The 25,144-nt window shown below is 44.3% G+C and overlaps 1 protein-coding gene and 1 long non-coding RNA gene across 2 annotated transcripts in view; both read left to right on the top strand.

The window, feature by feature from the left end:
* Nucleotides 1–25,144, top strand: part of LOC310712949 — a 2,318,697-nt gene that overhangs the window by 1,862,860 nt on the left and 430,693 nt on the right. The window lies entirely within an intron of this gene.
* Nucleotides 1–25,144, top strand: part of DLL3 (delta like canonical Notch ligand 3) — a 173,404-nt gene that overhangs the window by 96,558 nt on the left and 51,702 nt on the right. The window contains exon 7 of the mRNA XM_083516186.1: nt 11,209–11,860. Coding sequence (XP_083372312.1) covers nt 11,209–11,860 — 652 coding nt within the window. The remainder of the gene's footprint in view (nt 1–11,208; nt 11,861–25,144) is intronic.

Raw genomic sequence — 25,144 nt, forward strand, 5'->3', positions numbered from 1 at the left:
CATGCTTCCCTACCTCTCCCCTACCCATTTCCAATGAATGCTATGTGAGAGGAGAATGGCTAAGATTGCAGGGATTGGGGCGATGGCTTGAGAGGGGCACAGCTCCAAGCCTCTTTTCGGAGCAAAATTAATTACCGTATTTTTTGCACCATAACACTCACTTTTTTCCTCCTAGAAAGTAAGGGGAAATGTCTGTGCGTGTTATGGAGCGATTGCCTACGGATGGCGGGGGGGATCTGGTGCAGTCGTGAGCAGAGGATCCATAGTTCCCCTTCCTTCCCTCCTCCGTGGTTACAAAGCATGGATCCACATGGATCCTCAGGATTTTTGCATTGGGCCACTCCAAACTCACTGTCAGATCACATGTCTGTGGCCACAGCATGAACCGCAAAAATCATATATCCACTATTTCGTTTAGAATATTTTTTTTTCTTGTTTTCCTCCTCTAAAAACTACGTGAGTGTTATGGTCTGGTGCGTGTTATAGAGCGAAAAATACGGTATGTCAACTGGCAGAGGGCCCAGGGTAAAGAATACCTGTGCTCCAGCGGGTGAATGAGGTACTAATGAAAGCTTCAAGTTTTGCTGTTGTTCATGACAGATTAGCATAGAACTTGGTTTCCCAAACTGTGGTCCATGAGTTTCATGCGGTGACCCAAAGCATGTCTGTGAACTTGTAATTGAAGATGAGAGACAATATATTAGTCAATGCAGTGGTACCTCTGGTTGCGAACGGGATCCGTTCTGGAGCCCTGTTTGCAACCTGAGAGAAATGCAACCCATGTCTGTGCATCTGTGCATGCATGGGTTGCAATTCGCCGCTTCTGTGTATGCGCATGACATCATTTTGAGCATCTGTGCATGCGTGAGCAGCGAAACCCGGAAGTAACCCATTCCATTACTTCCGGGACACAACCTGAAAAGACTTAACCCGAAGCATCTTTAACCCGAGGTATGACTGTATAGTACAGTGGTACCTCAGGTTAAGAACTTAATTCGTTCTGGAGGTCCGTTCTTAACCTGAAGCACCACTTTAGCTAAAGGGGCCTCCTGCTGCCACCGCACCACCACCGCACGATTTCTGTTCTCATCCTGAAGCAAAGTTCTTAACCCGAGGTACTATTTCTGGGTTAGCGGAGTCTGTAACCTGAAGCGTCTCTAACCCAAGGTACCACTGTATGTGGTGTTGTGGGATGGGTTGTACCTCTGGTGGGGGCCACGTTGTGCTCCTTCTGGGATAGTTTGTCCACCTTTTGTCCCCCACCCTGAACTCATCTCTCACCTGTGGCTCCTAGAAGCTGTCAGCGTGCGACAGCGGCCACACCCCAGAAACACAGGGGCGTCGTGTGTGTTGCCAGCACCTGGGGCAGGGCAGGTGTTGCTCCCCCCGGTGGACTGGGCAGCAGTTAGTCCCTTCACCGGCCAGTGTCTAATCAAGAGAGTCTCTCCTTGGAAACCAGCTCCATCTTGAGAGCAGAGATAAGGCAGAGAAGTGAGAAGCCAGGAGGACCTCCGTGTTGCCTCACCCTCCTGTCCTTGCAGCAAGGCAAACTGGGCAACACACATGGCTCCGGCAGGGCTTTCCTAACTCCCTTTTCTTCCCTCCCTCCTTGGTGGGCAGTGGCAACAGCAATGGCTCCCTCCCTCTCCCTCTCTCCCTCTTGGCCAGCCCAGGGAAGGCACAGGTGTGTCTTTTCAGTGATGGCTTTGACCTGGTGGAATGCTCTGTCGCATGAGACTAGGGCCCTTCAGGATTTAACCTCCTTCCATCGGGCCTGTAAGACAGAGCTATTCCGCCTGGCCTTTAATTTGAATTCAGCCTGATCTTTTATTTCCCTTCTCTTCCCTCCCCCTCCCCTTTTATGAAGATTACCCGCTCTGAGACCCCACAGCTCATTCTCCCCTGGTCTCCTCGCTGGCCCAAGTAGGACCAATTTAGCCAGTTAGCCCTGGGGATTATCTAATAGATTTTTGAATTTTATTGTTATTCATGTTTTTATACTGAATTTTATGCTGCTTTTATAATTAAGTGTTTTAAATTTGTTGTTAGCCACCCTGAGCCCAGTTTTTGAACAGGGGAGGGCGGGGTATAAATAGAAGTTTATTTATTATTATTATTATTATTATTATTATTATTATTATTATTATTATTCACTGGTCATGAGGAGAAGGAGGCCTGGGTGCAACTTGCCTCCCTGCAGCTCTGGCCTCGATGAGGGAGCCTGTTGTGGGGGGGCCCAGGACCATGGCTGCTCCCCCCCCCATGCTATGCCACTGTGGGAATGGCTTCAACTCGCGGCTAAACCAAGTGAGGGTGGCTGTTGGCGCCTTGTACTCCTCCTTCCAGCAACTCCTGCAGCCAAGCTGGTGCAAAACATATTGCTCTGCTTGTTAGTATTCCTGCTCCGTGATTGCCGTCATGGGATTGTTGTCTATCACATGACGGTGTATGTTTTGATTCCACCGAGTGGGAAGTGACGGAGACAGGATGTTTGTGTTCCTGTGTTCCATGAAGTGGGACTATTGTCCTTTGTTCTTTTTCTCTTTGCTGTCTGATGCTAGAGAGAGAGAGGGAGCCGTGTTGCAGTGCTCCATGTGTGTTTATATGTAAATGAAGTAGATTAGCCAAAATGCAGAGTTGCACAAACTCTGTGGATCCCTAAGTGTGCCGGTGTCTGGTGGCATCGGTCACTGTGATGTTCAGGATGAAGAAAGCTTTTGAAGCTCCTGAACGATTGACCAGGAGGGAGAGAACATGCCAGTCCGTCATGTGTCTCTGCCAGGGTCCTACTCGAGTGTAGACTGAACTCCTGACACTGCTTTCCTTTGGACCACATCAACGAGACCGAGGAGGGGGGGGGTCTTGTCATCTGGGCAGTCCATGACCACCATGCACGCTGCCCAGGCTTGCGCTCCAGAGAGGTCACTTTGGTGCTTTTAACACAGCAGTATGACTTCACCTCTGGAGGCGCACTCCATTGTCTCTCAAGACAGACGGATGACAATGACAATAATATAATAAAAGAAACAATTAAATGCAATTAAAAATCATAAAGTATCTACATGGTGCATTGCAGCTGCTATAGCAGCCATAAAAGCCATTAAGCGTTCTGCCAAGACCAGCAATTTCCAAGTGGTCCAGGCAGGGGGTGGAGGTGGGAACCACATACACAAGAGAAACTGGGGAATGGGGGAAATAAATAGAAGTTGGATACTTCTTCCCTTTTCTTTGAACGGGGTTCCTCCTTCATGCTAGCACTTTCAATGATAACATTTAATACAATTGCATTTCTTTTTAAAAGCTGAAGGTTTCATTTCAGTTGACTAAAGATCCTTTGATTAAAGCTTAATGTGGTTTACAGACAGGAACTATGTGATTAGCACTGCTATGTACGATGGTGCTTACTCCTAGAAAGCTGCAAAAGATTGCAGTCATGCTAATCATGGAATTTGCTGCCTGGGAGTGTGGTGGAGTCTCCTTCTTTGGAGGTCTTTAAGCAGAGGTTTGACAACCATATGTCAGGAGTGCTCTGATGGTGTTTCCTGCTTGGCAGGGGGTTGGACTCGATGGCCCTTGTGGTCTCTTCCAACTCTATGATTCTATAATCCCAAAAAACTGGGCATTGTGCCAAGTACTGCTGCTCTGTTTCCATGTTCTGTTGGATCAACACAGCTGCCTGCAATTTTTGATTCTCCCTGGAGGCATGGCTTGTTAGACTATTCCGTTCCACGTTAAGTAGAGGCATGACTGTTGTACGTCACATGCCTGTTTACACTCCAGCACAGCTTGCTGGGAACTTCCGTTTGTGTATAGCTTTTGCTTATGCTGCTTGCTTGGACACAAAAAGGAGAAGATATGTTTTTTCCCTTGTCCTGATGTACGCTGAATAAACTGCCTGTAAATATGCTTTACACAGCCTCTCCTTGTCACTTCTGTTGTGTATTACCGTATTTTTCGCTCTATAGGACGCACCAGACCACGAGACGCACCTAGTTTTTGGAGGAGGAAAACAAGAAAAAAAATATTCTGAATCTCAGAAGCCAGAACAGCAAGAGGGATCGCTGCGCAGTGAAAGCAGCAATCCCTCTTGCTGTTCTGGCTTCTGGGATAGCTGCGCAGCCTGCATTCGCTCCATAAGACGCACACACATTTCCCCTTACTTTTTAGGAGGGAAAAAGTGAGTTATAGAGCAAAAAATACAGTAATTACTCTGCTAATTAGAGCGTGCTCCAGCTTCTGAAGCTGTGGGTCACTGTTTCATGGTAAGCCAAGGACCGGAGATCGCCTGGCTACCGGCCGGTGGGCTTGAGCCAGCTGTGGGTTTGCCAATTGCCCCCGTTTGCTTGCAAGCACCCCAACATGGCTATGGGGGCTCACAAGATGAGTTCCTGCACTTCCACACTTATATCACTGCTTTGCAGTATCCATGGGATCATAGAATCTTGGAGTTGGGTCATCTAGCCCAGCCCCTGCAATGCTGGAATCTCAGCTAAAGCATCCCTGGCAGATGGCCACCCAACCTCTCTTTAAAACCCTCCAGGAAAGGAGAGTCCACCACCTCTTGTGGAAGTCTCTTCCACTGCCGAACAGCTCTTACTGTCAGAAGGTTTTTCTGAATGTTTAAGTGGAATCTCCTTTCTTGAAACTTGAAGCCATTGGTTCAAGTTCAGGGCAGGAGAAAACAAGCACACTGCCTCCTCCACATGACAGCCCTCAATATATTTGAAGGAGGCATGGCAAGAGAAATGGATGGATTATGCAGAATTGGCGAAATTGACATACAAACTGCGAGACAAGGACCACTGTGACTTTAAAGAAGAATGGGAACTCTTTACAAACTACTTTAAAAAATGAATTGGCAGGTTTTGAATAAACATACACAAATTTATTGATTGTCAACATAATAGACAGGTAATTTTGTTACGATATGGATGCAATGCAGCTGCAAACTGCTAGCTTGAAAACATCACATAGAATCATAGAGTTGGAAGAGACCACAAGGGCCATCGAGTCCAACCCCCTGCCAAGCAGGAAACACCATCGGAGCACTCCTGACATATGGTTGTCAAGCCTCTGCTTAACAACATGATGGGAATGTTGGGACTGTCTGTGGGAAACAGTGGGACAGTCAGTTCACAGGGCAATGCACCGGAATTTGCTCAGAGTGTAATTTGAGAACTTCCTCTTGTGTATGCACAGGAAGAACAGGAAGTCTTTGTCACTTGATTGCTGGAGTTTGAAGAGTACAGACATGTTTTCTGTAATGCTGCAAAGACAGAAATAAAAGCATGCAAATACGTTTCTGTCTATCTCATTTTCCCTGCCGGGGGAGCAGGAAAGAGTGGGTGTGCTCTTCCCACGCTGGGGAGGGTCGCCTATCAAGGTCAGCCTGGACTGCCGGGACGTGGGCAGCCAAAGTAGATCATCAGAACTCAAGCCGGAGGCCTGGGAGAGTTGCCAGCTTCTCCCGAAAGAGGCTTGAATTCCAACAAATTTAAGGATCTTTACAATTTTATAATATGCAGAGAATAACATGTGCTGAAAAATCAGAGAGAGGAACTGAGGGAAGTTTTGGGGGGGAGGGTTTTTCTTAGGGAGGGGAGAGGGGGGAAGTTGGGGGGGATGAAGATGATATGCTTTGATACTTTGTTATGTTGAAATTCTTAATGAAAATTATTTTTAAAAAGAAAAAGATATTTGAAGGTGGCTATCATATCTCCACCCAGTCTCCTATTTTCCAGGCTAATCATACCCATCTCCTTCAAGGGCTCCTCATAAGGCTTGGCTTCTAGACCCTTGATCATCTTGGTTGCCCTCCTCTGTGAACGTTCATTTTATTCCACTCCCCATAATTTGATCACTACTTCTCACCCTTATGGAGGGCTTGGTGCCTGATGTTGCCTATAAGAATTAGAGGTTTCAGACCCCTCAAACTAGGAAGAATACGAAAGTATACCCTATTGAGAATTCCCCAATTCCCTTTGCTTCCCTATATGCAGCCAGTTGAGAAGACAGATGGTACATACCAGGGTACAAGGCTGCAAGCTAGGCCTCTGCTCCCTTAAATTTCTGCTAGCTCATGACTAAGAGGTCATGAACGACATGGCCCAGGGAGAGAGGGAAAAATAGTGGAAGTGAACAGCTGGCTTCGCAAATGGTGTAAACAGGAACGGTTTGGATTCTTAGATCACGGACTGCAGTTTCTTGAAGATGGACTTCTGGCAAGCGATGGGCTGCACCTCACAACGGTTGGGAGGAATGTTTTTGCCAAAAATCTCAGAAACCTCATCAGGAGGGCTTTAAACTGACTAATGTGGGGGACGGAGACAGTGCTCCTAGGAGTCTATCAATTGATGAAGATGATCATCCAAATGTCATAGACCAAATGGAGCAAACAGCACGCAGACCTAGTGGTGGGAGGAAAAAATCCTTAAATAAGAGACACGGGGGAATGATTAATGGACTTCAATGTCTGTACACTAATGCGCAAAGCATGGGAAATAAACAAGATGAGCTTGAGCTCTTGGTACAGCAAACTAAATATGACATAATAGGCATCACTGAAACCTGGTGGGATAAGTCCCACGATTGGAATGTAATAATGGAGGGATACAATCTATTTCAGAGAAACAGACCAGACAAGAAAGGAGGAGGAGTGGCGTTATATGTCAGGGATGTGTATACCTGTGAAGAGACCCAAGATTTAGAACCTCAAAGCCAAAGTGAGAGCATTTGGGTCAAAATTAAGGGAGAGAAGAATAACAGAGACCTCATTGTGGGAGTTTACTATAGATCCCCAAGCCAAACGGAGGACATAGATGATGCCTTCCTGGAACAGATGGCCAAGCATGCAAAAGGAAGGGAGATAGTAGTAATGGGGGACTTCAATTACCCGGATATTTGTTGGATGTCAAACTCAGCCAAGAGCATAAGGTGAGCATAAGATTCCTCACTGGCCTTGCAGACAACTTCATTGTCCAGAAAGTGGGAGAAGCAACAAGAGGAACAGCCATTTTAGATCTGGTCCTAACCAATGTTGATGACCTGGTTAGTGGGGTAGAAGTGGAAGGATCATTAGGCGCGAGTGATCATGCTCTTCTGAAGTTTACTATACAGCGGAAAGGAGCAGCCAAGCATACTAGGACTCAATTTCTTGACTTTAAGAAAGCCGACTTCATAAAACTTAGGGAAGTGCTGGGTGAGATCCCATGGACAGTAATACTAAAAGGAAAGGGAGTTCATGATGGCTGGGAGTTTGTTAAGAGGGAGATAGTAAAAGCACAACGTCAGGCAATACCAATGAGACGGAAACATGGAAGGTGCCTAAAGAAGCCAGGGTGGCTATCTAAAGAACTTTTAACTGAGTTAAGATTAAAAAAGGATGTGTACAAAAAATGGAAAAGGGGGGAAACCACCAAAGAGGAATTCAAACAAATAGCCAGCACGTGTAGACACAAAGTCAGAAAAGCTAAAGCACAGAATGAACTCAGGCTTGCTAGAGAGGTTAAAAGCAACAAAAAAGGCTTCTATGGGTATGTTCGTAGCAAAAGGAAGAACAAAGAAACAGTGGGGTCACTCAGAGGAGAAGATGGTGAAATGCAAACAGGGGACACAGAAAGGGCTGAACTCCTCAATGCCTTCTTTGCCTCAGTCTTCTCCGATAAAGAAAACAATGCCCGACCTGAAGAATTTGGAGCAAATGACTCAGCAAAGGAAACACAGCCCAGAATAACTAAGGAGATAGTACAAGAATACTTGGCTAGTTTAGATGTGTTCAAGTCTCCAGGGCCAGACAAACTGCATCCAAGAGTATTAAAAGAACTGGCAGATGTGATCTCAGAACCACTGGCAGTCATCTTTGAGAATTCCTGGAGAACAGGCGAAGTCCTGGCAGACTGGAGGAGGGCAAATGTTGTCCCTATTTTTAAAAGGGGGAAAAGAGAGGACCCAAATAATTACCACCCAGTCAGTCTGACATCAATACCAGGGAAGATTCTGGAGCAGATCATTAAGCAAACAGTCTGTGAGCACCTAGAAAGGAATGCTGTGATCACCAATAGTCAGCATGGATTTCTGAAAAATAAGTCATGTCAGACTAACCTGATCTCATTTTTTGACAGAATTACAAGCCTGGTAGATGAAGGGAACGCAGTGGATGTAGCCTACCTTGATTTCAGCAAGGCATTTGACAAGGTGCCCCATGATATTCTTGTAAAGAAGCTGGTAAAATGCGGTCTTGACTATGCTACCACTCAGTGGATTTGTAACTGGCTGACTGACCGAACCCAAAGGGTGCTCATCAATGGTTCCTCTTCATCCTGGAGAAGAGTGACTAGTGGGGTGCCACAGGGTTCTGTCTTGGGCCCGGTCTTATTCAACATCTTTATCAACATAAAAAAATTCCTTCCAGTAGCACCTTAAAGACCAACTAAGTTAGTTCTTGGTATGAGCTTTCGTGTGCATGCGCACTTCTTCAGATACACTGAAACAGAAGTTGCCAGATCCTTCTATATAGTGAGAAGGTGGGGAGGGGTATTACTCAGAAGGGTGGTGGGAATGGGAGATTGGCAGATAGCTGAGATGAGCCTGTTGACGACTCTTAACGACTGCAATAGGTCTTACAGGAAAAGGCAAGGGGTGAGAAGGTGAAAAATGGCTTAGTCATGTATAATGTGATAAGAATCCAATGTCTCTGTTCAGACCAGGTCTCTCCATGGTTTTAAGTTTGGTAATGAGTTGCAATTCAGCAGCTTCTCTTTCCAGTCTATTTCTGAAATTCCTTTGTAGTAAAACAGCTACTCTGAGATCTTGTATAGAATGTCCTGGGAGATTGAAGTGTTCTCCTACTGGTTTCTCTGTTTTGTGATTCTTGATGTCTGATTTATGTCCGTTTATTCTTTGGCGTAAGGTTTGGCCTGTTTGTCCAATATAGAGAGCTGAAGGACACTGTTGGCATTTGATGGCATACACAATGTTAGACGATGAGCAATTAAATAGTCCCGAGATGGTATGTGTGATGTTGTTGGGGCCAGTAATGGTGTTGTCCGGGTGTATGTGGCAGCAAAGTTGGCATCTGGGTTTATTGCAGGCTCTGGTGCCAGTGTCCGTGTTAAGTCTGGTTGTAGTATTATTGTGGGTTAGGAGTTGTTTAAGATTGGGTGGCTGTCTGTAGGCAATGAAAGGTCTTCCTCCCAGAGCTTGAGACGACTTGGATGATGGACTCAAGGGCATCCTGATCAAATTTGCAGATGACACCAAACTGGGAGGGGTGGCTAACACCCCAGAGGACAGGATCACACTTCAAAACGACCTTGACAGATTAGAGAACTGGGCCAAAACAAACAAGATGAATTTTAACAGGGAGAAATGTAAAGTATTGCACTTGGGCAAAAAAATGAGAGGCACAAATACAAGATGGGTGACACCTGGCTTGAGAGCAGTACATGTGAAAAGGATCTAGGAGTCTTGGTTGAACACAAACTTGACATGAGCCAACAGTGTGACGCGGCAGCTAAAAAAGCCAATGCAATTCTGGGCTGCATCAATAGGAGTATAGCATCTAGATCAAGGGAAGTAATAGTGCCACTGTATTCTGCTCTGGTCAGACCTCACCTGGAGTACTGTGTCCAGTTCTGGGCACCACAGTTCAAGAAGGACACTGACAAACTGGAACGTGTCCAGAGGAGGGCAACCAAAATGGTCAAAGGCCTGGAAACGATGCCTTATGAGGAACGGCTAAGGGAGCTGGGCATGTTTAGCCTGGAGAAGAGGAGGTTAAGGGGTGATATGATAGCCATGTTCAAATATATAAAAGGATGTCACATAGAGGAGGGAGAAAGGTTGTTTTCTGCTGCTCCAGAGAAGCGGACACGGAGCAATGGATCCAAACTACAAGAAAGAAGATTCCACCTAAACATTAGGAAGAACTTCCTGACAGTAAGAGCTGTTCGACAGTGGAATTTGCTGCCAAGGAGTGTGGTGGAGTCTCCTCCTTTGGAGGTCTTTAAGCAGAGGCTTGACAACCATATGTCAGGAGTGCTCTGATGGTGTTTCCTGCTTGGCAGGGGGTTGGACTCGATGGCCCTTGTGGTCTCTTCCAACTCTGATTCTATGATTCTAAGAGGTGGTGCTTGTGTACTCCTTATGGGCTCCTTACGGGGTCCTTGCCACGGGATGATAACATTCATCCAGTGCTTTACCAGCTGCACTGGCTCCCGGTGGAGTACAGGGTCAGGTTTAAAGTGCTGGTTTTGACCTTTAAAGCTCTATGTGGCCTAGGACCCTCATACCTATGGGACCGCCTCTCCTGGTATGCCCCGCGGAAGACCTTAAGGTCCACAAATGACAACATTTTGGAGGTCCCAGGTCACAAGGTGGTTAGGTTGGTCTCAAGTAGGGCCAGGGCCTTTTCAGTACTGGCTCCGACATGGTGGAACGCTCTGTCACAAGAGACTAGGGCCCTGCGGGACTTGACAACATTCCGCAGGGCCTGCAAGACGGAACTGTTCCGCCTGGCCTTTGGTTTGGACTCAGTCTGACTCTTATGTTTCCCTCCCCTTATGGTTTTGACTTTTAAAATGAGGCTGCATTTTAAAATTGCAATTTAACCTGTATTTTAAATTGTTTTTTTTCTTTTTCTTTTTATGTTTTTTGCTGAAATTTTATTGGTGTTAGCCGCCCTGAGCCCGACTCTGGCTGGGGAGGGCAGGGTATAAATACAATTTATTATTATTATTATTATTATTATTATTATTATTATTATTATTATTATTATTTATTATTACTCAACAGGCCTGTCTGGGTATCGAGGTGCTGGGCTTGGTTCGGTTACTTCCTTGTTACCTGGACTGGAACCTGATTATTTTTTTCTGCTCTAACTATCAAGACTTCCTAGAAATTGAAATTTCATTTTTCATTTGATCCCTGGCCATTACCCCACAGCACAGTTCCCACAATTGCCTGGGAAGAGGGAATGTCCTTTTAAAGCTATGCAAATATAGTCTCTGCTTTTTGGATGGGTTTATTGCTTTGCTTGATGTATCGTGGTTTAAGAGTGACTCGCTCTAAATATTTGCCTTGGGTTAGAAACGATGGCTTGCTGACTCGGTTGCCACAGGTGTCCGGGACTGAATAAACTAATTATTTGGCTGGTTTTCAGCCATTACCCTGCTTGCATGTCTCTGTAATTTCCTCTCCTTTCCTTTCCAGGTGGCCACTGTCTGGATCTGGGCCGCAGCGTGATCTGCAAATGCCGTCAGGGTTTTGCTGGCCCTCACTGCGAATTGAACATAGATGATTGCGCAGGAAACCCTTGCGCTAACGGAGGCACGTGCATCGACGGCCCCAACAGCTACACCTGCTCCTGCACCCTGGGCTATGGCGGAAAGGACTGTGGTACCCGCATGGACGCTTGTGGCTCCAACCCTTGCCTGAATAGTGGCACCTGCTACACCCACTTCTCGGGCCACGTCTGTGAGTGTTCGTCCGGCTACATGGGCTCCAGTTGTGAGTTCAAAGTTCAGGTTCCCACCCCTGTGAGCAGCCAGCGAGTGGCTGAAGGCCCTTTCCCCGTTGCCCTGGCCGTTTCCTTTGCTCTGGGGCTCATGACGTTGGTGCTCGCGGCATGTGCCGCCGTGGCTGCGCTTCGGCACATGCGGCAGGGGCGCAAAGCTCTGAAAAGCAGTGTCCGCAATGACCTAGCGACCATCAACAACCTCAAGGAGAGAGATGGCTTCCTCATCTCCCCCGGGCGCTTTAAGGTCTCGAACAAAGACAGCCGATTCGGTGGGGACCAGTTCAACTGCAAGAGGAAGTTGCTGGATCAGAGCCGCGAGTCTGTCTGCAAGAAGAAGCTGGAAAAGTAAGTGGTACCCATCGGTCCCATTTGAGCTCCTTCTGTTTGCTTGTAACTTGAAGACTGGGGTGAAGTTCTGGGGTAGGGTGCATGGGCAAATATTAGCACAAGGTTATTAACGTATTTATGGGACCGCATCTCCTGGTCTGCCCCGCAGAGGACCTTAAGGTCCATGAATAATCATAGTTTAGAGGTCCCAGGCCCTAAGGTAGTTAGATTACCTCCACCAGGGACAGGGCCTTCTCAGTGATGGCTCCCACCTGGTGGAATGCTCTGTCCCATGAGACCAGGGCCCTGCAGAATTTAACTTACTTCCGCAGGGCCTGTAAGACAGAGCTATTCCGCCTGGCTTTCAATTTGAACTTAGCTTGATCTTTTATTCCCTTTCCTTCCCTCCCTTTCTCTTTTATTGAAGATTATCCACTCTGAGATCCCACAGCTAATTCTCCCCTGGTCTCCTCGCTGGCCCAAATAGGACTAATTTAGCCAGCTAGCCCTGGTGATCATCTAATGTTTATTGGATGGATTTCCCCCCTAAATTGATTTTTTATTTTATTGTTATTCAAGTTTTATACCATATTTTATGCTGTTTTTTGTAGCATCAATTAAGTGTTTTAAATTTGTTGTTAGCCGCCCTGAGCCCTGTTTTCTGAATCGGGAAGGGTGGGGTATAAATAAAAAATTATTAGTATTATTATTATTTATTAATTGGGACTGGGCATTTCAGTCATGTTACACCAGCGATTTATCATCTACACCAGTTTATCATCTACACCTAGTCCATTTCTGGGTCCACTTTAAAGTGCTGGTTTAAAACCTTTAATAGCTTGGGACAAGGATATCTGAGGGACGTGGGTGGCGCTGTGGTCTAAACCACTGAGCCTCTTGGGCTTGCCGATCAGGAGGTCCGCAGTTCGAATCCCCGCAACGGGGTGAGCTCCCGTTGCTCAGTCCCTGCTCCTGCCAACCTAGCAGTTTGAAAGCACGCCAGTGCAAGTAGATAAATAGGTACCGCTCCGGCGGGAAGGTAAATGGCTTTCCATGCACTGCTCTGGTTTCGGTGTTCCGTTGCACCAGAAGCAGCTTCTGAAAGACTACCTTCCCCTGTATAAACCTTACAAAGCCTTAAGATCTCTTCAGAGACCATTTTCCATGTACCCCTGTAAAGTGGATGGCTGCTGAGCAGAGGGTCTTCTCAGCTGTGGAATAGCCCCCTCAGGGAGCCCTGGCAGTGCCTTTATCTGGTGCCATTCACCCAAGTCTTTTAAAACACTTGCATTAAAAAAAGCAATGATGTGGAAACTTGTACACTTTATTGAAGGCAGCCCTATTTAGGGAAATTTTTAATGTTTGATGTTTTATCGTGTTTTTAATATTCTGTTGGGAGCCGCCCAGAGTGGCTGGGGTATTATTATTTGTTTGTTTATTTATTATTCTGAACTGCTACTTTGGAGCTTTATTCTCATCTGATAGAATGAAAGATTTATATTTCATTTGATTGTTTATTGTGGTGCTTGTATTGTATTTTATTTCATGCTTCTGTGAGCTGTTTTCAGTAGTAGTGGAAGTAATTTAATTTAAAAGTCCATGTAGATTTGGCAGGTAAGTACAAGAAAACAACTCTGTCCAGGCTAGTGATGCTCATAAGGCTGAGACATTGAGTTTATGCTAACGTGTTGGCTTATTGCAGTACATCTAAGAATATGTAGATGTAGAAATCCTCATTTGCTTGTGAGATGATCGTGTGATTTCTTCAGGAAAAACCTATGTGAGCAGGATCCTAAAGGACTCAGAGCCTCATTCATGGGATTGTTCCAGGAAACTGCCATTTAGATCTACCTCTTCTCGGTGTTTGTGTGTACATTTGTGGGTAAACAGGAAGGAAGTATGTTTTACAACGTTCATCTCAAATTAAAAAAAAGTGTTGCAGTATGTTATTTCAGAATACAGTGGTACCTCTAGATACGAACGGGATCCGTTCTGGAGCCCGGTTCGCATCTAGAAGTAAACGTAACTAGTGATGGCATGTCTGCGCACGCGCGAGCCACTTTTCACTGCTTCTGCACATGCGCGTGATGTCATTTTGAGCGTCTGCGCAAGCGGCGAAACCCGGAAGTAATGCGCTCCATTACTTCTGGGTTGCCGAGGAGCGCAACTCGAACGGGCTCAACTCGAAGCGTATTTAACCCGAGGTATGACTGTGCTGTGCAAGGGAAGAAATGCCTTTGCATTTTTTGTGCTTCTGGGGCAGGCGATATAAATTACACAGAGGAACAGCCCTGTAAGATGGACCACCATTCCATTATATAGGCCAGTGTTTCCCAACCTTTTTGGGGCAAAGGCACACTTGTTTCATGAAAAAAATCTTGAGGCACACCACCATGCCAGATGGGGAAAGGTCACTTTTTACTTATGTAAAAAAAAATAAAAAAATAGTAACAGCATAGAAGGTAATGGTTAGGCTAGCATCCCTCTTCCAAATATGCTAGGTTTTTATTTGCAGGGACTGTTCTACATGGGAAAGCATTCAGCACTGTCATTCTCCCATCTGCCATCTGAATTGGTACTATTCTGGGTCAACTTACTCTGCTGCATGTGTAGATGAAAATGGCACCAAGTGTGGGGGAGGGGGCAGAACAGGTTTCAGATACAGGATATTAAGCATACACGTACTTCAGATTGAACTGGTTGCTTGCTTTGCAAGTTTTCATTTCCCAAATGACTGCCTTGGCAAGCACAATACCTACCAGGCTCAACGCCGGTCTCGCGCTGCCGCTTCCCGCGCTCTCAAGGACCCGGGAGGAGGAAGGCGTGAAGGGAATCCCGAAGGCGCGAAAACCTCGCGCATGCGCAGGCCTTCCGCCTGCGACAGCCCAGTAGGCCGGCCGAAGCGAGCGGCGATGGGATGTGGGAGCTCGCTCGCTCGCCGCCCCACGTGTGCCTATGTGGGGCACGTTACAGCCCCGTGACGTCAGCGCCACGCAGGCAGCCAGGCAGGCAGACGGCGAGAGCCCCGCGCTGGGCGGCCTCTCCTCGCCGCCGCCGCCCCGCCTCTCGCCGCCCGACTCGCCCGCCTCCCTCCCACGGCACACCAGGCAACATCTCGCGGCACACTAGTGTGCCGCGGAACACCGGTTGGGAAACACTGATATAGGCAAATACCATTAGCATCCATCTTCCTCAGCAAACAATGGAAGGCACCTTTGTGGGTGAAGTCAAACCATTGGAGGGTTACAGCGCCTGCTGTGGCTGTAGAGACCGATACAGGAGAGATATATTTTGTTGCATCTGGGGCAGATGAAGGTGTCTGGTTGTGTTGTCCTCCGGGGCATTTCTTCCCTCTGCGCTCCTCCCAGTGGTCATTCCTCCTGTGGTCACTGCTATGGATACACAAGCTGACTGATTGTCTCCAGGCAATGTAGCTGTGACTTAAGAGCATCTGAACTGCCTTACCATACCAGATTTGGCAGTCATCTAGTCCAACGCACTGTCTCCGACAGACAGCCTGTTGATGCTGGAAACTTGTGTGTGTGAAAGCAACTGCCTTCCCTTCTTGTTTGTACCCCAGTATTCAGCACTACTCCTGCCAACCTAACAGTTTGAAAGCATGTCAAAGTTCAAGTAGATAAATAGGTACCGCTCCGGCGGGAAGGTAAACGGCGTTTCCGTGCGCTGCTCTGGTTCACCAGAAGTGGCTTAGTCCTGCTGGCCACATGACCCGGAAGCTGTACGCTGGCTCCCTCGTCCAATGAAGCAAGATGCGCGCCGCAACCCCAGAGTCAGTCACGACTGGACCTAATGGTCAGGGGTTTCTTTACCTTTTATTCAGCACTACCTCTGAACACTAAAGTTCCATTTTTATTCCTCATGATTAATAGCAATCTATAAACTCCATGGTAAACAAATTCGGATCACTCTACTGGTCAACACCAAGTTTTGTAGCAATTAATTCTGTAAGCTTATTTCTGCATAGTGAGAAGAAATATTTTATTTTGCTTTGTTCTGCATCAATTGCAAATCAGTTAAATTAGATGGCCCAGATCCCAGAGTCTTCATTTTCTCTTTCTCAGCAAGTGTTTTCTACCAGTAAAGATACAGTAACTGTGAAGATTTGGTTTTGCATGAATGTTTTATTGAAACCTTTCATCACACAATAAAAAGCCAAAATAATCTAAATAAGAAAAACAAGGAGAAGGGGGGGGAAGGAAAGAAAAGGGAAAAAGAAGGGAGGAAAGACAAAGTCCTCTCTCAAAGGTAGATCTTAACCCTTGGCTCACACAGAAGGGGTTGGACCTTCCCAGCTCTCACCAGGGAGCTTCCCTTTCTTCTCCCAGCCTAGAAGTTCTTCCCTTCCCCACTTCTCACACTGTCTTTCACCAGCCAACCATCGCCTTCATGTTCATACCCTCATTAACCCAGAGTTGTTGTTGTTTAGTCGTTTAGTTGTGTCCGCCTCTCCGTGACCCCATGAACCAGAGCACGCCAGGCACTCCTGTCTTCATCATCATTTTCATCATTTTTTAATTTGTATACCGTCTTTCTATCTTACAATATTCAAGGCGGTTTACAAGCTGCAGAAACAAAAAATGTACATCTTATAACAATCTAATGCAATACAAAAATGTGATAATAAAACTTTAAAATAGCCAATCTACATCAAAAAAGTAACATTCAAAAATCATTAGAATAGTATTAAATAATGATAACATATAAAAGTTAAACAGATATCCACTCAACAGTTACAATAAATAATTTCTAAACTATAATCAATAAAACAATGGCAAGCCACAGTACATAAAATAATACAATACAAATTGAGAAGCAGAAACTAGAGGGTGAGGCAAGGCAGGTAGAAAGAGGCCTTGCCTGATGGAGTCTCTCCCCTCACAGTTCTTCCTCCAGGACCAGCTTCTATTGCCTCCTGCAGTTTGGTCAAACTCATGTTGGTTTCTTCGAGAACACTGTCCAGCCATCTCGTCCTCTGTCGTCCCCTTCTCCCTGTGCCCTCCATCTTTCCCAACATCAGGGTCTTTTCCAGGGAGTCTTCTCTTCTCATGAGGTGGCCAAAGTCTTGGAGCCTCAGTCCTTCCAGGGAGCACTCGGGGCTGATTTCCTTCAGAATGGAGAGGTTTGACCTTCTTGCAGTCCGTGGGACTCTCAAGAGTCTCCTCCAGCACCAGAATTCAAAAGCATCTATTCTTCGGCGATCAGCCTTCTTGATGGTCCAGCTCTCAACCCTGAGTAGAGTACATTAAAGAACAAAACAAAGCATAAACAAAAGCAAAGTAGATAAAAGAAGAAAAGGAAGATATAAAGATAATAAAAAAGGAAATTAAAAAGAGAAGAGAAAAATAAATAAATAAAGAGGACTTCCGATTCTCTGTCCTATCTCAAAAGTAATTTTAAAAAGGGAGGTTTAGCCGACCTAGTGCTCTGAGTACTAACTTATTATGTGGTGTTTGGGAACACTGGAGATCCTCACTCCAAGTCACTCACTCATTGCCTCTGAAAATTTCCCAGTCTCTGGTGTGAAGAGTAGTTTTCTTCAGAGTATTCGAGGTTAATCTCTGATCTTCTTGTTTTCAAAGGGAGATTTTGATAACCAAGATTTACATCTTGATCATCATTAATCACCTCATAATTATCTCTGTCGATGGAGTGTTGGCAGTAGACAGTTTGCCACCTTCCTCCCAGAAGTTCAGTCTCCACAATAACTGTGAAGATGACAGCATTACTTCCATTTCTTCCAGTCATCATTCATAGGACATGCTTTGGTCTTTTCAGCATGTTTTTTTATTTAAGTTAATTGCATGCCACCTTTTTCCCTATAAAATCCTTTGAAATGACTCAGAAAAAACATGGTGAAAAACCTTTTCCCGACAATTCTTAGTCAAATCCACCACGAAGGTAAATTAAACCAACACTATAAAATAGGCCAGTTATCAAATGCCCAGGAACATAAATCAGTTTTAAGTTATCATCCGTAAGACAATAAAGTCACGCTAATAAAGATCTTGGCTGAGGAAAGTGGTGCCAGCACAGAAAAGTCTCTGTGCCCAGTTATTACCTGTCTAACCACAGGAGGTTTCAGGACATTTGTGCTAGAAGATGACCTCAGAGAATGGGGCAGTGTCAGGATCCTGGAGGCTAGGGACCCTATGGAGAACCTTGCTACAACCGAAGAGCTGGAAAAGCCCACAGTAGTCCATACACAGACTCAAGAACCACATCTCAGAGGTGATTTGCCTGCCTCCCAATTACCCTTTCAGTCACCATGCCAAGCCCTGCCTTGATCTGAATTCTAATTAGGAGGAGGAAGCTATTCAGGTTTTGAATTCTGGTGCTGGAGGAGACTCTGGAGAGTCCCATGGGCTGCAAGAAGATCCAACCTCTCCATTCTGAAGGAAATCAGCCCTGAGTGCTCACTGGAAGGACAGATCCTGAAGCTGAGGCTCCAAGACTTTGGCCACCTCATGAGAAGAGAAGACTCCCTGGAAAAGACCCTGATGTTGGGGAAGATGGAGGGCACAAGGAGAAGGGGACGACAGAGGGCGAGATGGTGGGACAGTGTTCTCGAAGCTACAAACATGCGGGAGGCAGTGGAAGACAGGAGTGCCTGGCGTGCTCTGGTCCAGGGGGTCACGAAGAGGCGGACATGACTAAACGACTAGACAACAACAACAACAACAACAAAAGCTATTCATGAGGAAGAATACCCAGCTGCAGGCAAAGACCAGAAGAGAACCAGATAGAGAAGGAGCTGGCAGTGACTATATAGATGTGTCTTCTCTTGATCTTTTCTGGTTTAACAGTTCACTTCTGAGATAATGAATTTTCTTTTTATTTTCTTCAGCTCCAGATTTTAGTGGCTCAGTCCTGTTCCAGCTCTGACTCTGGCTGCAGCTTCTACACCAGGTCTTAGTCATGGACAGGCAGGTGGTCTTCTAGATATCATAGTCCCAGTTGTCCATATGATATTGGACTCCTAATTCCCGTCATCCTGAGCCAGCATGACTAGTGGTCAGGGATATTGGGAGTTGTGGCTCTTCAGACTCCTGGTTCACCATCCCTAGTTTAGAGCTTTATAGGTCAAAACCAGCCATTTGAATTGCACACAGAAAAAAGAAAGCAAATGAAGGTTTTTTTTAATAGAGTGCTGATTAAATGTTTTCCTTTCAACAAGTCGTGCTTAACAACCTGGCTTCCATATTCTAACAACAGGAGATCACGAGGATCTGTACCCGAAAACTGGAAAAGCAAATATATTTGGGGCTGTTACCCAGTTTAAAGAAGTCTTTGTTTATTAACCTACTGGTATAACTTTTACAGGACAAAACAGCAGTTCTGAAGCAAGAAACAGACATGCTTTTTTTAATATTGTACATTAAAATGTTGTACATCGCAGCCATCATCTTAGGCAAGGCATTCCCTTCTGTGTGAGAAAGGAGCACCTTCTTAGCTGATTTATTCTTTTAAAGAATAAGAGTAATATATTTAAAACATTGTTGCCCAAATATATTGCATAGTCTTGAGTAAGTCTGTTTAACCAGAGCCCAAGAATGAGGCAACTGAATACCCTTTGCCTCCGCAAAAAGCCAAACATACCATAGGGTGTAGCCAAGGGTTTTTTTCTTGACATACTGCTCAGAATTCGTTTTTTGGGGGGGACCACTTGCCCAAGTTCACATGCATATACTTGTTTATAAATTTTATCAAAGCTTTTTCAGCATCTAATGATAGAATAAGAAAGTCATCTTTATTTTTATTTAAATTTATTAGATCAACCACTAAACTGCTATTGTCTGTAGCTTGCCTAGTTTTAATGAATCCTGCCTGGTCACTCTTTTTTTTTAAAAAAACACACATTTTTAATGGTTTTTTCCCACAAATACAATAGCCATCAAAAACATATCCAGCGGTACAGCTAATGAGACAGTTCATCCATTGTCTCTAGACACACACTTACAGATTTAACGTTCAAACATATTACTTAACGTAACCTCTCCACTGAGAATATTGAGCGGTTTGGTATAAGATCTTGATTTTGGTCATTAACATAGTTAAAGACGGGGGTCCACATTTATTGGAAGGTGTCTCTATTCTTTATGCCTTTAATTGCCCCCCTGTATCTGGTGAGACGCTCACACATTGCTGTATCCCAGATATTATTTTCCCTTATGTTCAGGGGTATTTTAGTCTGGTTCTTCTATTCCTGAGCTATCTCTAATCGTGCTGTGGTCAGCAAGAAGCCTACTAGTTCACTGTGGCACAGGGGGGAGCTTACGTCTAGGTCCAAAGATAGTAGGGCTAAGGCAGGATTTGGAGAAAGGGTTCGGCCTGTAATTGTAGATATAATGGAGAATACTCTATCCCAAAAGTTTTTTACGTAAGGGCATTCCCACCAAACATGAATAAATGAACCAAGTTTTCCACAGCCCTTCCAGCTTAAAAGGTTGTTGTTGTTTAGTCATGTCCAACTTTCTTGACCCCATGGGCCAGAGCACGCCAGGCCCTCCTGTCTTCCACTGCCTCCCGCAGTTTGGTCAAACTCATGCTGGTAGCTTCGAGAACACTGTCTCACCATCTCGTCCTCTGTCGTCCCCTTCTCCTTGCGCCCTCCATCTTTCCCAGCATCAGGGTAGTCACTCTTTATTATTGGCGATATCACTTGTTGCATTCTATTTGCCAAAATTGTTGTTAAAATCTTTATATCTATAGTAATTAGTAATATTGGACAATAAATGCATAGAGTATGGATCTTTGTCTGGTTGTGATATAATTGTGATATATGCGTAACATTTAAAAAAAGGGATATTAATATCACTTGGAGAGCTGTATAATTCACCGGCTACTCCTCTAATACTGGGAATCAATGCCCTGTCTTTCTTTTGTTTTAAACAATTGGCAAGGTCTTGTCTGCTTTTTCACCATTTCCCCAATATGTCTGCAATCATGAATTTTGTCTGTTGAGGTAGGATATTATTTAATTCATGCTTCTGTTTTGTATTTCTTTATATAAACGAATAGGTGGATTTCTAACAATTTGTGCCCAAGATTTTTTCAACTACCGAACTTTTCCATGTATAAGACTATGTTTTATTATGGAATAATCATGTTCAAAATTAGGGGTCGTCTTATACATGGTAGTGCATTGTGGGGCCGCGGGTTGGAGATTGTTATTGGTGGCTGCTGCAAGGGCTGTTGTTGATTGGCTGCCGCTTTGGCAATTGGTGATGGGATAGAGGATAGGTTGTTTTGTCTACATGAGCAAGCAGCATTGGCAATCCTCCCCCCCAAAAAGCTCAAGAACTTCAGGGAATCCCCCCCCCCAATTTTCTTAATTTTGAGTCCTCCCCAAATAGGGAGTGTGTTATACATGGGGGCGTGTTATACACGGAAAAGTACGGTACTTTAACATTCTCAGATGTTAAACCACATGTTTATGCCATGTTTTGAAAAGAAGGATTTCATGCACAGGATAATACGTTGTGCAGTCAGATTTTCTAACATAGTTAATATAAGATTGTGAGAATAATTCTCTAAGACCAATGGACACACGGCCACCCTACAAATGATATGAAATAATCATGGCATTGCAAGTAGGTACCACTTTGCTGTAATGGGTAGTGAGAGAATCCATAATTTTGCCAGGTTATAAAACTTAGATAAATGGATAGTCAGCAAGAGGGGAAAAAGAAATATGCCGCATCATCTCTGTAACAGCTGTCTTCAAATATTTGAAGAACTACTCTATATCCACTTAAGTGTTTTTTCTCTAGGCTCACCATGTTTTAGCATGTGGTCTACCATAAATCCTAAATCATATTGTAAAGAGGAAAAACCCCTCTCTTCCCTTTTTGAAATCCTGCAGTTTTAAAAATATGTTTTTATTACAGATTTATTTATTAAAGATTTTCCTAAATTACAAAACTACAGATCAGTTATATTCAATGTGAGACACTAATGTTATAGACAGTATATGGTTGGGGAAGAAGGAAGGTCAGGGGGAGGGGGGGTAGTAAACTACTAAAATAGTTCTTTTACATAGTGTATGTGGAAAGCTGTTGTCTTTGCCCATGGAGTTTTCTTGGCAAGGATACTGGAGTGACTTGCCGGTTCCTGCTCCAGGTGGATCACATTTGGTCAAAACTCTCCATTAGGACCTGTCCATCTTGGGTGGCCCTGCACAGCATAGCTTATAGCTTCTCTGAGTAATTCAAGCCCCTTCGCCACGGCAAGGCAGACCCTGATGTTGGGAAAGATGGAGGGCGCAAGGAGAAGGGGACGACAGAGGACGAGATTGTTGGACAGTGTTCTCCAAGCTACCAGCATGAGTTTGACCCAACTGCGGGAGGCAGTGGAAGACAGGAGGGCCTGGCATGCTCTGGTCCATGGGGTCATGAAGAGGCGGACACGACTAAACAACAACGTGGAAAGCTTTGGTGTCAGCGTCACGTGGGTAGGTTCTTTGTATTCATTTAATAGTTTTCATTGGAGGTAAGAGTTTGACCAAACTGCGGGAGGCAGTGGAAGACAGGAGTGCCTGGCGTGCTATGGTCCATGAGGTCACAAAGAGTCAGACACGACTAAACGACAACGACAAGAGAGGTTGGTGAGCCCAGGGCATGGTTGCTTGACTTCAATTGACAGCAGTGACTTTTGTTTGTGGGGGCGGGGGGAGTGTTGTTAGGTCAAGTCAGCCATATTGATTTGTATGCAGTCGGTGGGTTCTTGTTGTTGGGCTCTGTATGTAATGAAGGGGAGCCACACCGGGGTGAAGTCGTCGTCTTTTGTTTGTTGTCATGCTAGTTTCAATTTGTTGGTTAGCTTTTCTAGTAGGGCTGTTTCCCATACAGTTTGGTACCAGTGGTCCATGTTCACTTCTGACAGGTCCCTCCAGTGTCTAGTTATGATGCCCCTGGCTCCTGAGAGTAGGTGGCTTATTTATAGTTCTTTATAGTGTAAGTGAGCATTATTATCTTGAAAAATATTCAATAGGGCCAGTTCTGGTGTTGCTTCTGATACTTGTTCAGTAAGGTAGGACTGATGTCCAAAAGGTTTTTTTTTTAATGATATTTATTAAGGTTTCAAAGAAAAGAATTACATGAATTAAAAAAAAGAAAGAAAAAGAAAGACAAAAGTAAAAATAAAAGAAAAAATGCAAAATATAAAAAAGATAAAAAACACTTTAAAAAAATACATCAGTCTTTCCATACCTTACATTCATTTCCTTGTTTCCCTGACCTCCTCACACCTCCCTTTTTTGTATTCCAATTCAGTTAGTTAATTCAGCAATTTCTTTCCCTCTTTGTTTTTATCTTAGTCCTTTAACATAATATATTATAACTTTGGATTCTCACCTGTTAACAATCCATTTTTACATACACCTTTATAACATTGCTGCTTAAACCACTTATCTTCATTCTGACATCATTCTAACATTCATTAATTTTGCAATATTTCTGTAAATAGTCTTTCTGTAAATTTTTCTTCCAATCTTCTTCCACCGACTCTTCTCCCTGGTCTCGGATTCTGCCAGTCATTTCTGCCAATTCCATGTAGTCCATCACCTTCATCTGCCATTCTTCCAGAGTGGGTAGATCTTGTGTCTTCCAATACTTTGCAATAAGTATTCTTGCTGCTGTTGTGGCATACATAAAAAAAGTTCTGTCCTTCTTTGGCACCATTTGGCCGACCATGCCCAGGAGAAAGGCCTCTGGTTTCTTCAGAAAGGTATATTTAAATACCCTTTTCATTTCATTATAAATCATCTCCCAGAAAGCCTTAATCCTTGGGCGTGTCCACCAAAGGTGAAAGAATGTACCTTCAGTTTCTTTACATTTCCAACATTTATTATCAGGCAAATGATAGATTTTTGCAAGCTTGACTGGTGTCATGTACCACCTGTATATCATTTTCATAATATTCTCTCTTAAGGCATTACATGCCGTGAATTTCATACCTGTGGTCCATAACTGTTCCCAGTCAGCCATCATTATGTTATGTCCAACATCTTGTGCCCATTTAATCATAGCAGATTTCACCGTTTCATCCTGTGTATTCCATTTCAACAGCAAGTTATACATCTTTGACAAAATCTTAGTTTTGGGTTCTAGCAGTTCTAATTTTGATTTTTCCACCTGGAAGCCAATTTTCTTGTCCAAATTGTATGCCTCCATTATCTGATAATAATGAAGACAGTCTCGCACTTTGTTTTTTAATTTCTCAAAACTCTGCAATTTCAGTCTATCTCCCTCTTGTTCCAAAATTTCCCAATATTTCGGCCATTTGACCTCCATACTGAGCTTTTTCTGAGCTTTTGCTTCCATCGGTGACAGCCACCTTGGGGTTTTGTTTTCCAGTAGGTCCTTATATCTTATCCAAACATTAAACAATGCTTTCCTGACAATATGGTTTTTAAATGCTTTATGTGCTTTGACCTTATCATACCACAAGTATGCATGCCATCCAAATACATTATTAAAACCCTCTAAATCCAAAATGTCTGTGTTTTCAAGAAGCAGCCATTCTTTCAACCAGCAAAAAGCTGCTGATTCATAATAAAGTTTAAGGTCTGGCAGGGCAAATCCACCTCTTTCCTTTGCATCTGTTAGTATTTTAAATTTTATTCTAGGCTTCTTGCCCTGCCAGACAAATCTAGAGATATCTCTCTGCCACTTCTTGAAGCAATCCATTTTGTCCAAAATTTGCAATGTTTGAAACAGAAACAACATTCTAGGCAATACATTCATTTTTATCACAGCAATACGGCCTAGCAGTGAAAGCTTCAAATTTGACCAAATTTCTAAATCTTTTTTCACTTCAGCCCAGCATTTTTCGTAATTGTCTTTAAATAAATTCCCATTTTTTGCTGTCATGTTAATCCCCAGGTATTTCACTTTCTTAACCACTGTTAAACCTGTCTCATTCTGAAACCTCTCTCTCTCAATCGGTGTTAAATTTTTCTCTAAGACCTTAATTTTTAACTTATTCAGTTTAAATCCTGCAGCCTGACCAAATTCTTGAATCAGTTCCAAAACCCTTTTAGTACTAGATTCTGGCTCCTGTAACGTCAATACTAAGTCATCTGCAAATGCTCTCAACTTGTACTGTTTAGCTCCGACTTGTATACCTTTAACCAACTGGTCCCTTCTAATCATATTCAGCAGAACCTCCAGGACCGATATAAAAAGCAATGGGGAGATTGGGCAACCCCTTAACCTCCTCTTCTCCAGGCTAAACATGCCCAGCTCCCTTAGCTGTTCCTCATAAGGCATCGTTTCCAGGCCT

The sequence above is a fragment of the Podarcis liolepis genome (assembly GCF_965112155.1).
Source record: "Podarcis liolepis genome assembly, chromosome: 7".
Classification (NCBI taxonomy): domain Eukaryota; kingdom Metazoa; phylum Chordata; class Lepidosauria; order Squamata; family Lacertidae; genus Podarcis; species Podarcis liolepis.